This window comes from Glycine max, chromosome 19 (genome assembly GCF_000004515.6).
Source record: "Glycine max cultivar Williams 82 chromosome 19, Glycine_max_v4.0, whole genome shotgun sequence".
NCBI lineage: Eukaryota > Viridiplantae > Streptophyta > Magnoliopsida > Fabales > Fabaceae > Glycine > Glycine max.
Window position 1 is genome coordinate 42,112,459 of NC_038255.2, and position 19,154 is coordinate 42,131,612.

A 19,154-nucleotide genomic window follows, 5' to 3' on the forward strand; every position below is an offset into this window, starting at 1 on the left:
TTTGAAAGCAAGATAATGTGTGATTTAGTAGCCTAGTCTGCCATATATATAGATGGTTGTGACCGAGCCTTTGTTTAACTTTGTTTACAAAAAAATAGACACGCGTAAATGTGTAGTCAAGTCAGCCAATGTGTTGTCGCTAATGTGTAGTCAAGTCAACCAATGTGTTGTTGAGCGACTGCTAGTTTCAAAATGTGTACTGAAGTCAACCAATGTGTTGTCACGCTCAAACTGTAACACGCATGCATGTCATTATGTGTTGTCAATTATGACAATGATGTATGTTGTACGCGTAAATGATTTTTGTTGGACCAACAATTTCCTTGCTTAACCAAACGAGTAGTTGATAATATTAATTGGTTAGTGACGGGTTACAACGAATTATATCGCATAATGAATACAAATAAATAAACAATGAATGTTTAGTCTTCATTTAGGTCTACATAGTGTGTTTTGAATGACATCAAGCTTGTGTATTCCTGCATTCTACTAATATATGGAATTGCCCATTGCTTTGCCTGAGAATAACAATTGGTTGACCACAACAGCGCTGGGGGCGGCAACGGACAATGGTCTTTCAAATAAACTTGTTGTACATGAACAAACATTATATCATGCGCTGACCATGCCAAACGAACAAGCGAAGTCATTGCATAATTGTTACACTAACTATATTCAATGTACCTGAACAAAATGATTTCCAAACACGTGACCGACACATATGATGCGGTGGCCAGAAGAGTCAGATGGTGGTTGACTTCTAAGAGGGAAAAATGTCATGCTTTGTTGTTGGGACAACGATACAAGGATTACGTTATACCGTGAAGTAATCACATATCCCATGTCTGTTATATCCATCCACTTGTCCATACTAACCTGAATGAACCAAACATACACATGTAAGTAATTTAAACATTGTTATTAAAAAAAATTAACCTAAAAACATACCTTTGAAAATCCATCAACAAGTAGGGACAACTTTAATTGTTCAAATCTCTCTGTGCCACCGAAGAGGTTCATGTACTCATGCGACCACCTGCCAAGTTCTTTAAGCAATTCATTATGCACTAACGGCCACGAATCTTCCCCCATACCTAATAAAGCGCCAATGGACCGATATCCACAGTTACCGTCCGCTTTCACATCCACAACGTCACGAATGAAACCTTGAAAGAATGACGCAAATTGATCCAACATCGGGATGATCCTTGTTGGCTGACGCGGTTGAGAACATGATGCACTTCGTTTCACTGGAGAGTTGCTGCTTTGAACAGAATGAAAAGCATCAACATACTCCCAGTAAGACGGATCACGCTTTGTGGATGTTTGACTTCTTTTCATCGGTTTCTTCGGTGCACCTTTAGTGTTCACCTTTGATGGAGGAGGGCACATAGAGTTATGATCAGGGTATGCGATTTCTCGAAGTTTACTCTTCAGATTTACTTTGCCAGCCACATCAAGTTCATCAAACCTTTTAGATATGACCTCTATTTCTTCCTTGATGGTGACTTCCGTCTCACATAACCCTTGGTCTGAAAAGCAAAGTCTCCTCCAAAAAAGATGGACTGACTCCAATGGGATGCTGCTAGCAGTATACCTAGAAAGCTCACATGCACAAGGAAGCCCGTGCGTGCTTCTCATCACACAACCACAAGAAGAGAGATTGTTGTCGAGATAACGTAGACGGTCAATCTTAGAAGCAATCTGATTTAAAGCATCCCTCGAAACCATCCCAAGAAGCCTCTTGTATAAGGTTTTTTTATATACATGGCCAACCACATGCGTACTGGTTTCAAAGGATGCTTTAATTTCGACGTGTTGCAGCGTGATCATGTTGTTCATGGCATCCCAAACACTACATAGGTCTCCAACGCTATTTTGTAGTACTCTTTTGAGAGACCAATGAGCTGATTCAACCCTACATTTAAAATACACAACAAACATGAAAATATACAACAATTAAATACCATTTAATATTAATCGTTACTAACAAATAAAATCAGTTGTTAATACCTGTTTGTTGTTGTGTTGCCTAGGTGCATGACCTTATTCGTCCATGCTGTAATAAATTTTTCCTTGTGGGGGATAATCCATGTGTCGTTAACATAGTCAACGAACATCGGCCAAGGCGAACAAGCAACTTGAAACTTCTGATATGACTCATGGAACTCGTATTCGGACGGACAATCAACCAAAGTACCCCAGTTATCCATTACATAGTCCCACGCATTTTTTTCCCCGATTAAAGATTTGCACTTCGCCTTCACATTCTTATCGATATGAAACCTGCACAACAAATTAGTAGACTCGGGAAACACAGTTTTCACTGCATTCATCAGTGCTAGGTCTCTGTCAGTGACAATAACAAGAGGGAGGCGATCGTGTCTTAAAAATAGGCCTCGAAATCGTTCCAAAGCCCATACAATATTATTAACACGCTCAGCCTCCAGATATGCAAACCCAGCAGAGAATGTCATCGCCGTTGGTGTCACTCCAACAAAGTCAAGTAGTGGGAGTCTGTACCTGTTTGTTTTGTAGGTACTGTCTATAAAAAACACCAGATGACATGCATTGCATAACTTTACTACATCTGGGTGACACCAAAACAGATCACGCACCACAACTTCATCCTTCAATCTATGCCAATGAATGTATTGATCACGTTCGAGAAGCTTCATCAGATGCTGCATTTCGGTATCAGCTCCTCTTATTGAAGAACGATATGCACTTCTTGCATTGTAAATTTGCTTTATCGTGGTGTAACTGTCGGCATTGTGTTCCTTCAACGTTAGCAAGATGTTTTTCGGTTTCACCATCGACTTTGTCATATCAGCAATAATTTTCTTTTCTTCCTTAGTCAATCGCCCGGCGTATGGATGTCCAACTAAGGACTTCGCCAATTCATGATTATGAATCCCACAGATCAACTTCACCATCCAACCTTCCCCTCCACGCACTGGTTTCCCACGAAGCCTGAAGGGACAACCACATTTCCTACTCCTGGTGTCTTTTCTAACGAATTCTTTATTTCTACACTTGTACGTACCACTCCTTTCACACCCAATTAACACAAATGAACTTCTTCCTCTGCTACCGGTCTCTGTGTCAGATCTCATAATCACTGCAACAAATCCATTTTCATGGGCAACTGTTCGAGCCCATTGCAAAACATCATCTCGAGTAGCGAATACCTACAACGCAACCCTAACACATTAATTTTCGTACAAACCATCAATTCAACCAATGACTCAAATTATCTATGATTACCTGAGATGTATTAAAAGCATTTGAACAATCGACATGTGGTTCATTCACTCCACATTCTTCTTGATTATCATAATCATAATCCATATGAACTTCTTGTGACATCGCAAAGTCATATCTCCATTGATCTTCGTCCATCTTAAGGACATATGCATCATACACAAGTACATTCAAATTATCATATAACCACATCCAAAAATTTACTACACCTTAAATAACAAACATATTAATAGGACATATGCATCATACACGACTATATTAAAATTATCACTATATTCTAAATTATAACTACATTATTTACTTAAACTAAACTTATCACTATAATAAACAACTAATAAAACATTTTTGTACCATTATACATTTAAGTTACCTAAATCATTTAATATTATACCATTATACCTAATTAAATCAATAATCCACAACATATATAAACCAGAAATAAAAAAAAAATTATAAAACAGAAATATATATATATATATACCATTATAAAACAAAAAAATTATAATCCACAATATATATCATTATACCTAATTAAACCAATAATTCATTATTAACTAACAGAAATATATATAAAACAGAAATTAAAAAAATTATAAAACAGAAATTAAAATAAATTACTAATAATTTAACATTCCGGAAGAAGGTTTTCCGGAAGTTACGAAGGCCAATTTCGGAAGAAGTGCTTCCGGAAGTAGTTTCCGGAAGACCTTCATCCGGAAGTGGTCATTCCGGACCTTCCTCCTTCTGTGCCTAAAATTTCTTCCGGATACATTTTTTACTGTTTTTCTTCTCTAAAAGCTAACCGGAAAACAAAATAAACGCGTACCTCCGACAAAATAGGAACAACAGCCACTAATAAAACTTCAAATACGGAACACGGGACCACCAAATCTTCAAATACTTCACTTCACGGGACCACCAACAGACTGCTGAAGGGACCACCACCGAAACAACAGCAAACGGAAGAAACAAACAAAGCAAACGGAAGAAGAAACAAAGCAAACGGAAGAAGAAACAAAGCAAACGGAAGAAGAAACAAAGAAAGCGCAGTAAAACACAGCCTGAAGACGTTAATTTAAAGAAATTTACACAAGGGCAAAATCGTCATTACATACGCATTAAAAAAAAAACTAACTTCCGGAAGAAGCTTCTTCCGGAAGACAATGGAATTCTTCCGGAAGAAGCTTCTTCCGGAAACATTCCGGATGACGTTCTTCTGGAAATTGTCTGTGAGTATTTCCGGAAGACACAAATTAATCTTCCGGAAGAAGATTATTTCGGAAACTTTCCGGAAAAATTATTTCCGGAACTTTTCCGGAAGAACCTTCTTCCGGAAGAATAATTGCTGAAGGGCAGTTTCGCCACTTCACTGTTTGCTGGGTGCCCCAGCAATAATGCTGGGTGCACGTAGCAACTCCCAACTCATAATCTTGTTTGGGCCCTCAGAATTGGATTTAGGCTTAATTTTTGGCACAAATGTTCTGTTTTTTTAGTAGGGTGGGGGGTTGCTATTTTGCTATTCTCACACCGCAGCTTTATATAATTTTTTTATTCTAAAAATACCCTTTTCGTGGAAATGCCGTTCTATATAGTGATCACAACGGAATATGTTTTTGTCACCGGAGGGGTGAAAAAAAATAATGAAAACATGATTTTATTATTTTTTTTATCAATGAATCATGTTTTTGTTGTGTATTGAATTTGCACCTCCTAACAAAACAAAAATGTGTTTTTGTAGATTAAAATACACAACAGAATCATAATTATATTGTGTATTTTAATCAATAAAAACACATTTCTATTGGGTTAATTTTTACAAAAAAATTGTAATTAATTCTAGATATAAATTAATTTTTTTAAAATAATCAAATTAATGGTAATATAAATTATTTTTAATTAAAATTAAATTAATTAAGGTGCAATTGTCCTTTTTGTAATTGTAGCCAATATTATATAGATTATATTGTTTAGTTACAATTGAACTAATTACAATATAAATTACCATTTATAAAAAGTTATCAAATTAATTATTATGCGAATCACTTTTATCAATAATAATTGAATTAATTATTATACTAGATTGTATCATAATTTTTTTGATTACAATTAAAAGGGGTAACTTGTGTAAACATTAATGCAAATTTCAATTAACATATAAATTATATTACAATTAATTCTATTGTCATTAAAAAAACATGTGTCTTCATTAAAATAATTTGTATAATTATTAAAAAGGTAAATATATTACAACTAATTCTATTACTATTAAAATAACTTATATAGTAATTAAATAATTAAAAACAAAAAAAGTATACATAACAAAATCACAATTTTGTTGAATATAAATACGCAATAAAATTACAATTCCGTTAAATCTAAAAAAAGGTGTGAAGGCAGAACCTCAAAAGAAGAAAATAAGGGGAGATGGTGATGCAAGGGGAAAGTGAGGAAGAAGAGGTATGGATGTGGGGAAATGAGAGAGGGCAGTGAGGTATTTTCCTTTTTTTAATAAAGCAAAGAGTGGGAAGAGCAAAACAAAGTCTGAGAATAGCAATATCCAAACTAGAGCCATCTTCGAAAATCACTCAACTTTTATTACTGACTTCATGAATTTAGTTTGGGCTCGCATAGAAGATATAAAAGAACTACTCTCCCCTCCCCATGGGAGCAACTTCTTGCATCTCACAAAACTCTTAGCAACACCTTTTTATATTTTGGGAAGACTATGACAAATTACGTTTCATATTAGCCTTTCCAAAATGTAAAGGAAGAGAAGTAGGAGTTTTGTAAAGTGTAGGAAGAAACACCCTCTTCCTAATATTTGGGGTCGTTCTGATAAGTGAATTAAATGTTTATCTCCTTGCTAATATTATATTGGTTTAAGTAAAAATGAGTAAGCATATTTAAACAAAATCTCCAGTTCAATAGTTTTGTTGATTAAAAAGAAATATTTGAGAAGAGAGATTTTATTAAAAATATCTGACTAGAAATAGTCATTCAAATTTTTTGATAGAGTTTAATCTTTGAAATCAATTAATACTTTGCTCTTATAACATATGGTACAAAATATGATTATCTACCTCTTATTACTTGGATTAAGAACAAAAATGGCTTCTTTTCTCTACCTACTAAGATTGGCTTAAATTTTGACAGAGATCTCAAGAAACTTTCGTCTATTACTACCTACTTAACAGTTTTATTTTGAGGTTATGCTTCTAGTGAGAAATTGCTATTCTCACCTACAGTTTTGCTCTTTTTACTCCTAGAATTTTCAAAAAGTAAAAGATCTCATTGCCCTTTTGCCATTTCCTTATTCCCCTTTTCCCCCTTCTCCTTCTCTCCTCACCTTTTTTCCCAAAATTTTATTTCCACCACAACCCATTCTCACTTTTCCTTTTTCCTTTTTCCTTCTCTTACCTCCACATTTTTTTCTTAGATTCAACATAATTATGATTTTATTTTGTACTCATTATATATATAATGGAATCGTGATTGTTACATGGCAACAAAGATACAATTTTATTGTATACTTTATAAAAACAAAAATATATTTCTGTTAAAAAGAGTATTTTGGAAATAAATTTCTTTTAAAGCATATGGGTATGTGAATAGAAAAAATGGTGGTGAGAATAGCATCTCCTTTAAAGCCTATTTGTTAAAAATAAGTTGTCTTTTAAATATTTTCTCTACTACCGATACTACAAATTTTTCTAACAGAATTTGAAATCTTACTTATTAGTTTAGGCTCCATTCATTTGAGTTGAATGAAAGTGAAAAAGAAAAAAATAAACAACAAAATAAGATGAGATTCACATTTTTTTACATTCTGTTTTAATTTAAAATTTTATTATCAATTCATTTTCCTTCTTCCAAGTAGTATATACTATATAGTTTGATTTTATTAAACATGTGATATGAGTGACATTATTTTTGAATTGGGTGGACATCTATAATTCATACACCTCATAATCATCAGCAGCTCACACACGCAACCCACCGTTAGAGTTGTCATTTGACCATAAGCCCTAGGGCCAACCCACTTGGCCTTGCATAATGGCCTATGGGGACTTAGGCCCCTTAATGAGGGGCCTTGCAAGGCCCAAACCCACACAACCCCATTTAATATAGGGCCAGGGTTAGCCTACAGACCATGTTATTTTAAAAAGTGAATTTTTTCCAAATGTTCAAAAAATATTTTTAAATCAACTGGCTATGATTAATTTTTATCAACCTCGACTAGGGTTATTTGTAACTGACCTTAACCAAGGCTATTTTTGGACAACCTTGATGGGGATTTTTTTCTCTACCCTGGGTAGATTACTTTTGGTTGACCTCAGCCAAAATATTTTTTACCAACCTTCATTAAGGTAGTTTTCAATTGACCTTGCTAGGGTTATTTTTGGTTGACCTTGACAGGACTGTTTTCAACTGACCTCGACCAAGGTTGTTTTTGGCCAACCTTGGCCATGTCTATTATCAAGCTACTTCGGTCGGGGCCATTTTTGGCTGACCTCAACTAGGATTATGTTCGACTAACATCTGTTAAGGTTATTTTTTACCAATTTCGACTAGGGTTGTTTTCTATGACCTCAACCAAGGTTGTTTTCTATTAACCTGAGCTAAGTCTATTTTTAGTTGACCTGAGTTGAGGTTGTTTTTAGTCGACCTCGATTAGGGTTATTTTTTGGCCTACCTCGTTGGGGCTCTTTTTGGTTGATCGAACTAAGGTTAATTGCGGCCAACCTTGACTAGGTTATTTTTGGTTGGCCTCAGCCAACCTTGACTAAGGTTAATTTTGTCTAATCTCGCTCAAGGCTATTTTCAGTTGACCCCATCTACCATTAATTTTGGCCTATCTTATTTAGGGTTATTTTTGGCTGAACTTGACCGGGGTTATTTTTGGCCAACCTCAAGGTTAATTTTGGTAAAAGTTATTATCGGTCAACCTTAACTAGGATTAATTTAGACCATTTTGGTCAACCTCTTTTATACAAAAATAAAGAAATATTATACTAAAATAAATATTTGAATCATGGAAATTGTAAAAAAAAGTTTTGACCCATGCACCGGTCCTAGCCTACAAAGTTTTTTGAGTTTTTTGGCCCAATGGACCATTTTGACCCCAACCCGCATGGGCCAAGACCAAATGGGTTGAGACGGACCCATTTGATAGCTCTATCCACCGTCAACGTCCTCCGACAACCTGTTATTCATACCTTTTGTCCGTGACTGAATTATGATAATAATAAAAATTACTACCCAAAAAATATTCAGAATTAAAAAACTCCAAGTATTTGACTTTTCTGTTTTTCGACGTTACTAAAATGTCAAACAAAAAAATATATAAGAATCCAAAATTCATTCGAATATTTCATCCTGATAGCACAGCCACTGAAACTACCTTTGTGCTTGCCGTTTCTGCACCGACACATTGCCAACTAAAGGGCACGCTTTTTCTGTCTCCATTGCTTGTCTGTTTTATGCATCAACACCATATACACATTATGAAAAGCAAAGAGTTTTGGATAACAATTAATCATAGTGTCCAGCTTACTAATTTGATTCCAATCCTAGTCGATAGTTTTCGCACGTTATTTATATATAATTTTGTTATAATTTCTTCTTAAAATCAATAATTCATCTTGACAGTAAAATTGAGAAAATTTTCTAAAAGTATGTACGTACTAGCAATTATTAAAAAATCAACACTAGAATAAAAATGTCTGTGGGCAATAGGAACTAGGGCTTGTTGGACCAGGAGACGTAAAGCCTAAAGGAAACGGATTTGGTGCAGTCTATCAAACTTACGTCTGAATCACTGAATCAGAACTATTAAATAAAGATTGAATGGTTCAAATTTTAATATATGTTTTAGGTCTGAAATTGATATTTGAGTTCTACAACCTTTATTTTGCGATTTCAATATATTAGTTGTAAACGTGTGAATGTAATTGGTTACAGCTAACAATTCGAATATGAAATTATATATATATATATATATTATTAGGATATGAAATTATATATACCTTCACTCAAACGTGCATGAAAATTTTATTAGGAGAGGAGGCTAGGTTCATAAGTTAAGGAGATTCCGAAAAAATATATTTTGTCCTTGTCTGTTAGCATTTGATGAAAAATTGTTGTAACTAAATTTATGATATATGTGATCTATAGAGAAAAACCTAATTAAAAATCAATGTCCTCAAGTCAATGGAATTACCATGTTCTAGCAAAAACAGCCTCTAGTTATTCTAGTCTCCAAATTTTTAAACTTTGTTCCATCTTATATTGCTCAGTTGATTATGAATGGAAAACATAATTCAATTTATGTAAAAAAAAAAATCAATGTCAACGATTCAACAAAAAAATCTCGGCAAGTTTTCAATTTTAATATTACTCCATATTATATATCTGGATACAGTCAAGTTTAGGGTGAGGGGTTATAGTCTCATCTTTAATATATATTTTGACATTTTTTTAATGTTTTCACATACCACATCATTACACTGTGTCACCAACACATCAACATATCGGTACCATATGCGGCATTAAACGTGTAAGATTTTATTATGGTCTAATCATTCTATTAACTTTTATCTGAATTCTTCTGTCCTAAATTATTAAACTTAAAAACTTAATAACCCATAACTTTTATGTGAATTCTTTTGCCCTAAATTGTTAAGCTTAAAAATTTAATAACCCTATAAATTTAACTTAGTCATACAAAATCTTGTTGTGTTTACACCTAAGAAAATAATTTACTTGTAGATAGAATTTGTATTCAATTTTTTTTTTGTAAAATTTTATTGGATCATTGACAATCATATCATGAGTGAAATTAGAAATTTGGAGGACAGATATTTAATAATAAAAAAAAAAACTTAAACAACTTAGTTTGTTGAGATTCAAGGCTTATGTAAAGAAGAAAAAAAAAACTTTATTAGGACAAATTATTTCATTGTTACAAATGTTTTTGACTCAAACATATTAACTTTTGTAAAAGATACTAGTGGTGTGAAAAAAAAATGTATATTGGTGGAGCAGAAAAAAAAAGTATAATTCATTGCTGATTTCTCAGCTATGTTGTTTGCTCAGCTGCTTGCCATTGTCCTTTTAGTCTGTGTACTACACCCATCCATTCAAACCAAAGAGTACTACCTCATTTGAATTTTCTAAATGATTAGATTTTCTTAAGGTTTTGAGGGGAAGAACGAGATGAATATTAATTGTTGAAGGATAATGTAATTCTATATATCAACGGTGTCGACCTATTTAATAAGGAGTTACCTGTCTAGTTGTGTTTAATGTTTCTGTTGCACCAACAATTGTCGCCAGATTCACATGTCGATAGTTATAACTATGAAACGAATTCAACAAGCCACGTTATATATCCTGAATCAACAGTAAAATGAGGTGGTCGGGGAGGGGAGAGGACATATGAAATTCAATTTATTATACACATTAATTATATATACATATATATAGATTTTTATTCAACAAAAAAACTTTAAATATTTTTATTTTTATTTTAAAATATATATTTAATTTTGAAAATAGTTTCCAAAAGTTACTCTTATAATATAATTTTAATTTTTATGTTTTCAAAAACATTTTTTTTCAAGAATAAGAATTAACTAAACTCTAATTGAATTCTCACATCACCTATTAGTAGAAACACTAATTGTGTTCACATGCTAAAGAATAACCATTTCATAACAGAATTTATGTTCAATTTTTTTTGTGTAAAATTTTCTTGAAATTAACAAAAATCACACATAACAAGTATAATTAGTTTCTAACCTATCTCTAACCCAGGACAATAACATCATCTATTAGTAGGGAAAAAAATTATATATTTTTTCTCTCATTTTAACCAAACAAAGGGATCTCCCCTTCCTTTTGGCTCTCTCTTCCTATTGAACTAAACAAATCAACAAAGGATCTATTTTATTTATGGTAAAATTTTACATAATTAACCAATAAAAATTATCAACGAGTTTTAGGTGGCACTTGGTACATGAGAAGTTTTTTTATGCTAAGAAATCATGATTCATATGAATCATAATTCCTAGAAATAACTAAAATCATGTTTAGTGATTCCTGATAATCAAAATTATTTTTACTGTAATAAAACTTGTTATTAATTTGGGAAAGTTAGATCACACCTCTCCATAAGAGTAATTTTGTGATAAATATAACTAAAACAAGTCTAAAAAACATTGTTTAGTGTGAACTGCTTTTTTTTAAGTAAATCAAACATGTGAATCTAAGTTTTTTAACTTCAAATTTTCTAAAAACTAAACATTTCTCTTGTAACAAATGTTTCCTTAATAGTGTAAAATATTATACACAACGAGTATATTCTATTTTTTGTTCTCTCTCTTCCATTGAAATTTCTCCATTGCATAATTGAACTTGAACGTGTAGTTGGCTAAATTGTATGAAACCCGTCCTTTGCATGTCTTAAAAAGTCGAGATGGAAACGATCCATTTAATTGTATTCAACTCCATACTGAACCTAGCCAATAGATAGAGATAGAGAATAAAAAAGATTAGACTATTTTATTAAAAGACGAACTCAATTTCAATGATTGAACAATTGAAAATAGTAATTAAAAATGTTTGGTTCACCTTCTACCAAACATTTCTATTTTATTTGATATGGTGATGAAGGGTGTGGCGGTGTCCTGTCCAGATCATTAGGTGTCCTCCTCGACTGTATATGGTTTTCAAGGTTCTTCTTAAAGGCAGGGGAACTATATGCTGATATGCAAATGACTAAATTCTGATACATGAATAGCTCCATGCTCATGCCACTTGGAATTTTAATGGATAAAAAAACTGCATCACTTTCTTCACATGAAAACTTTTACATTTCAAAATCGTTATTGTCGTTACCTAATTAAATTGACAAAAATTGTCCCAAAGGAAAGAACTAGTTCGACGTAACACGATTTCTTAAAAAAAATATTGTGAAATATCAAACACTGATCAATCCATCTATTAAACTAAAGACTAAAGAGCGATTGCACAACCACCCAAATGAATGCATACTCGAGACTATTTTCAGAAGTAAAGCAAAAAGATTAGAAGGAGAGAAAAAGTAATATTTTCTGTAGCGCGGTCCAAATAAGCAGCAAAAGTGCGACAACAAACAAAGTGAAAAATATTTTAGTGACTCAAAGTCTCAGTCACAAGGCAATCATCATGGTTCGAATGACAATATATTGGGTTTACACGTCGTCCCCACCTTAAGCTTTATCGTATTCCGATTCTTTATCATTGATATTGTTAATCACAATCGGTAATGACCCACTAACGTACCATGGCCTATCATGCTGCGTAATTTATGATAGACTTATGGTCTTGAAGGAAAAAGAACGGAGAGAAAAAAAAAATTCCGGATCAATTTTTTTTTTTTATGTTTTTTAATCTATTAAGTCAAAAATTAATTTACAGATTATTATTGATTTAAAAGAATTTTAAACAGAAAAAATTGTAATTTTTTCTGTTAAATAGACAGTTTCTTTACATATGAACTGAATAAAAACTTATATTTGTGTGAAAAAACTTGTGAATTTTTTTTTAATATTTTTATTTTTGGGATAAAGTAAGAAAGTTTTTCGTTAATGTATTAAGTGAAAATATTCGGTAAAAAAGGTGAAAAAAAAGTTTTTCAAATAAATTATTAAAATATATCTAATATAAATTTGGCTAAGGAAGAGAGAAGCATAGGAAGTCTTTATATTATTTTAGTAAATTTAATTTTGATGACGCACCATCAAATAGTCGTTATACTATCAAACATATCAGAATTATATCCTTTGTTAATTATTTATCGTAAAAGAATATTTAACCTTTCATGGTTCAGATATTTATGTGTGCTTTAGGTAAACATTAACACGTAGCATCTCTGTATTCAAAACCCACTAAACAATGGGGATAATTGCATACCCATCTCAATCACATAAAATTTGAAGAAAAAAAAAAATCATGGGGCTATAAATGAATGTTTGCAGTGAGGACATCTTTTTTTTTTTTTTTTTTTTACTGTATAAGAGGCTCATAACATATCATTTATCAAAAGAGAGGTGATACAATCAGGGATAACTCAAAACATTGTAGGCTAGCATGGAATCGAGACACCCTAGCAAGGAAGTGAACGACTTGGTTTAGAAGAGTTAATTAGCTTATTTTTACAAGTAGCTAAAATGAGCCCTAAATCTGAAATGTTGCGTTTCGTCGAGAGGATCAGATCATGCACATGTTTACAGTTAGTCTCAAACACAATATTGTTGTATCCTTTGTCCATGGTCCAGTTGATGGCTGCTAACAAAGCCAGGGCCTCCGCTTCTGCTATGGATAATGCACCTGTGTGTACCAAGGTTCTAGTTGCAAGAAAATTTATGTTTGCATCTCTAATTACCATTTCATCCCATTTTTTATCCTCGGCAATAATTGCACCGCAATTAATGGGATTTGCTTCCTGATTTCCTCCAACTGTTCTTGATACATTACTGCCATGGCTACCCTCCTCCTTCAGCCACCGCGAACCTCCATTGTTGCCACCGTAAGTGCGGGATTGAACCTTGATTTCTAGACCCCATAGTCTAACTCCACCATCATCAGCCATTTCAAAAATTTTGTCGCAGTGATCATCATTATAGCCTAGCAGCACACATATGTAGCAAAAGGTGCTCAGCTTCTCGTATTTAAATGTGACTTCTGTCACTTCTCCTCCAGGTTTGCGGATCTTCTTGGAACACTTGAGAGGTTGTAGGACATCAAGCATGACACGAACTCACATATATGGCCTCCAAAAGTTTGAAGTGTTTTTCTCATCATACTCTAAAAAATCTCCCAGATAGTTTGCTATACTCTAACCCACTACCATAGACATAAATCCCGAAGGTAGGTTACATATTTGAACCCTGAATAGCTGTATATGGCTAGGGTTTTCCCCTCCTCTGATCACGCTAAGCAACAAAAGGTGTCTGTCAAAGGACAAAGGGCCTCCTTTGAGAACATATGAAAGAATCGGAACATAAAGATTCATGTGTCAACCTCCTTTATCGAGACACCTTTCTTTGTTGTCAGATTTCTACCATCCTTACCCTCATGATAAGAATCTGAATGGTTCTATCAGTCAGGAATCTCCCTACGAGGCACAGACTCTGGTCAGGGGTATCATCCGCTTGGTTCGCAATAAGGATGACAAGATTATCATCGTCATCAGTAATCGCAACTCGTTCAAAGTTTTCCAATTCCATGTTAATTGTTGGTAACGACACCACAAAACGATATGTAAACACGTCTCCGGAGCAAGGGGGAAGCCTAGCAAGGAGAGAGAAGCATCTCACAAACAAAGGGAAACCCTAGCGAGGATAGAAATTGTAGTTAATTTAAGAAATTTTCAATGAGGACATCTCTTGAAATAACTTTTCTATTTTCATTGCGGTGCTTTAACAATGGCCATAAGTACGTATAAAGTTAGTTTTTTTTTTTAAATGTCACATCACTAGCATTCTGTCGTTCAATTCTTCACTGTAGCCACTTTTTTGTGTCTGTGTGTGTATGGATCTCATTTGTTGGGGGTGTTGCTATTTTGATATATATATATATATATTGTTATCATCTTTAATAAACTAATAATGTGTATAAGTCCGTGATAAAAAAAACGCACAATTTAATTATTATGCATAACAAATAATATTACCTATTTCATTTCTTAAATAATAAAGGAGTATTTTGCAAGAAATTTGTAGGACGCAGTGGTCAACTGCGGCATCTACTTTAGCAATGATCACGACCCGCCATTTTAACCTTGTAAGCTTATAATATTTTTTTTGACAGAATATAATATTTTATTTTTATTATTAACTTTATAAAAAAGGAAATAGGTTATCAGCAATTACACACACATATATATATATATATAATAAATTTATTAATTTTTAAAATTATCAACAACAATTTCTAATGAGTTGATCATATAAAAGTTTTGATATCGATAATACATTATTACTAAAATTTTATAAAAAGGATTAGAGTAAAAGACTAAAAACAATAAATTAATTTCTTTTTTGAGAATTTTATTAAAAAAAATTAACTTCATTTTATTAAATGAGTTTTTTTAGTAGCAAAAAATGACCTTAATAGGTATATATTTTCAGTTTTATAGTTTTTTTTATAAAATTATCTAATTAGAAATTATCTATAATATAATTTTTTTAAAAATAATTATAAAATTTAACAATATTAGGGGTGTTCATGGTTAGTTTGGTTCAACTTTAGATCAAAAGTTATCCAAAATAAACTTAAAAAACATGTAGTGTGGTTCGATTTTTATTTAAAATAAAATTTGAATCAAATCAAAATAATATTTGTAGTTTAGTTTTGTTTGATTTTTGTTATTTTTACTAAAATATCATTTTATTAAAATTTATATTTTTTCTTGTCAACTGTTAAATTAAATTATATTAAAAAATTACTAATAACAATCTACAAAATTTATTAATAGGTTAAACTTTCTATAATAAAAATTTGACAATTTTTTTTCAATTTTAAACCAAATATATCTTTAAAAAATGTCTTAAAAATGGTATAGTTTATATAAATTCAGATACATAATATTACATAACATTCTAATTAAAACTCAAGTAGTACAAATAAAACACATCACACTAAAGTCATCTAAGTATTTTAATTTGGTTCAGTTTTAAAATATAAATGCAAAGTTTGAAAAAAAAAGAATTGGTTTGATTCGATTTTCAATTGAGTAATTTTTTTTTAATTTTCCATCAGATTAGATTTCAACACCCTTAACAATATTAATGATGATTTATAATGAAATAAAAATATAAAAATTGTTTAGGTCATTATTACATATATGATTTATTTCAAATAAATAGAATTTAATATTTAATAAACATGCATTATCAAATCAATATTTTTTTAAAAACTATCAATCAAATAAAAATTATATTTAACATAATTATCAAGATATTCATTATAAGTATAAATATTAATTATGTGACATGTGTAATTGAATAAAATAATATTGTAGAAAAAAGCTTTGTAATAAAAAAGTATTTTATCCTACTATAAAATAAGGAGTTAAAAAAGTAATAATTTATTAATTTAAAGGAGTAAAAAGAGTTCCCTGGAACATGAATGGCGGTCATGATATATGACAGTGGTGTGTATGCTATCTATTTCTGTTGAAAGAGGAAGGAAGAAGAAATCGTTTTATGTGAGTAACAGAACAACACATCATAGACAGACACAACATTAGTATCTTTCAACTGTTGCTCTGCTTCTGCACACAGAGAATGGTGTGGGTGGGGAAACAGAGATGATCTATCTGTGTTCACAGCACCACTGTTTCCCTGCCTCACCCTTATGTACAAGAACAAGAATAAGCACACACACCCGCCACAACGCTATAGTCATCACTTCGAAGAACTTCACAATTTTGTTTTGTGAGTTTCTCATTTTTCTCTTTCTCTCTTTTCATCATTGCTTGCATTGCACTTGCAGCATAGGTTGCTTTTTTTTTTTTTCTTTCTTTCTGCTGGCTTTATATTGTGGGGATTTGCTGTTTCTGTATTTTTTTTTCTTCTTCTGGTTGATTTTGTTGGTGAAGGTTAAGTGGTTTTCTTTCTTTCTTCTTTCGTTCTTTCTACGTGTCTGGGGGAGGATTGTGTCCGAGTATTTTGAGCTGACACAACCTGAAAGTTTTTGTGTTTATTACGAAATTTGCGGTTTAACTTCTGGGGTGCTGGGGTGGAAATAAAGTTTGTGACTTTGAGATCTGGGTGGGGCTGATATGCAGAAACAACGGCAATGAGCAAATTGGGTATGTAATTCTCTTGTTTGGTAGGACATTTGTTAAGTTTTGTTGGAAGGTTGTATGCTAGGGAGACAGAGAATTGGTTCGAGTGGAGTGGACTTCTTGATGTTGGTTCTTGGTTTGGGACAAGAGACTCGAGATCTAGGGAATATTATTGTTTATGGTTGCTCGTGTTGGATACCCAATTTGTTCAGATCTAACCAAAAGTGAAGTTATCTTGCATGACTGAGACTATAGGTTAGAAATTCTGTGTACTTCATATCAGAAGTTTTCGCAGCTCATAGGATTTGTTATCTTTATGCATTAGGCAAAGGGATCTTGCAGTTTCTTTTTCTTTGGGATTCTTTTCTGGCTAAGTTGATTGATAGGAATTTTTTTTATAGACTAAGCTTCAATTATGTCCCTCTTTTTTAATCACGGCACAGTGGGAAATAGCTTTTATTGAGAATTTCATGTGACTTGGTGATATTTCATTTGTTCTAATCACTTGGGTGTGTTTGGGAAAATGTTTTTTTTTTCAATCCATCAATATTGTTGCTTATCCGTTTTGTGCTTTTGTAAAGTGTTAATGGGTGTATGATGCTACTGAAGCTGAAATCCAAACAGGCAAACACGCATTTGCTAATTGCTGTCCAACTGCCTAAGTTTATCATGTTGGTTGTTAACATGATCCTACAAAACTGCATTCAATGAGGATTATCCTATTGACTATTGTTCATTTCTTTGCAGCTTGGATATGGGGAGTCTTGCTCTTGAAACCGAGGATGTAATCTCAGATATATACCTTTCGCTGGGGCTTAAGGAATCAGACAAAGGAGTAGGAGGTCCTCGGGTTTTATCACTTCTTTCTTCACTTCTTGAGAGATCAGTTCAGAGAAACGAAACATCATTGGAGGCAAAGCACATAAAAGATGTTGTTACAGTATTTCACGGTTTAAGAGCTCCTACTCTGAGTGTTCGAAAGTACATTGATCGTATCTTCAAGTACTCAGGTTGCAGCCCATCATGCTTTGTTGTGGCACACATATATGTGGATAGATTTATTCAGCACACAGAAATCAAATTGACTTCACTTAATGTGCACCGGCTTCTGATAACAAGCATCATGCTAGCAGCAAAGTTTATAGATGACGCGTAAGCGAAAGTTTTAAATTGAACAGAAACACACATAATATCTAGCTAGCTGTTGTCTGCATTATGTATCTGGTGGTGGATATGTTGATGCTGTATGTAAAACTTATCTAATTTGTGGACCATACATGGTGATATTTATTAAAATATTAAAATCACTGGTCTAGCCGGTTGACAATGACAATCTTATAAGTGTTACAATATGCTGAATCAATGATATATTTGACAAAAAGAATGATTTAATATGAGCAACACCAAATCCTTCCAAGGCCCCATTCAACTGAAGCTGTTAACTTAGTTTCCTTTCCTATTTGGTTTGCAGATTCTACAACAATGCTTACTATGCAAAAGTTGGAGGAGTGAGCACATCTGAATTAAACAGGTTCGAGATGAGCTTTCTATTTGGCATAGATTTTAGACTTCAGGTTGGTGTAGAAACGTTTGGAAGATATTGTAGGCAATTGGAGAAGGAAGCTGCAGAAGTAGTCCAAATTGAAAGACCAATGCAGGCTTGTCGAATTAAAGAAAGTTGGTCAAACAAAGATGATCCTACTTGTGCTTCCACAATTGCAAGATGAAAATGTGCCAACACCATAGTAATATTGCTTTCCCACAATTAACCGAGACAAAATGAAATTTGAAGTATTTCAAAGGAAAAAAAAAAACGAGAATAAATTGTTCTATACTTGCCATTGGAAATTCAACCATTTTTTACGGACACTATTGTGTTTGGTTTTTGCTTCCTTTGTAGTTTTTTCTGCTTTTTGTTTTGCCCCTCATTTGTAATTGCAAGCTTGTAGCTGGATAGAGATTGTGATGAAATTTTATCCCTTAAAATTCGTTTGAGTTTCCTCAAGTACATGCAGTGGTTTTGGTCTTACCCGTAAGCACCGGGAAGCAGAAAGTC

General features: G+C 32.8%; 1 protein-coding gene across 1 annotated transcript; it reads left to right on the forward strand.

Moving 5' to 3' along the window:
• Window positions 1-16,438: 16,438 nt before the first annotated feature.
• LOC100783668 (cyclin-P3-1) lies at window positions 16,439-19,084 on the forward strand. The gene is made up of 3 exons (XM_003554203.4): window positions 16,439-16,745; window positions 17,846-18,250; window positions 18,570-19,084. Exons 1-3 carry the CDS (start codon window positions 16,666-16,668, stop codon window positions 18,823-18,825), a joined length of 741 nt encoding a protein of 246 aa, XP_003554251.1. The 5' UTR covers window positions 16,439-16,665; the 3' UTR covers window positions 18,826-19,084.
• The last annotated feature ends 70 nt before the right edge of the window (window positions 19,085-19,154 follow it).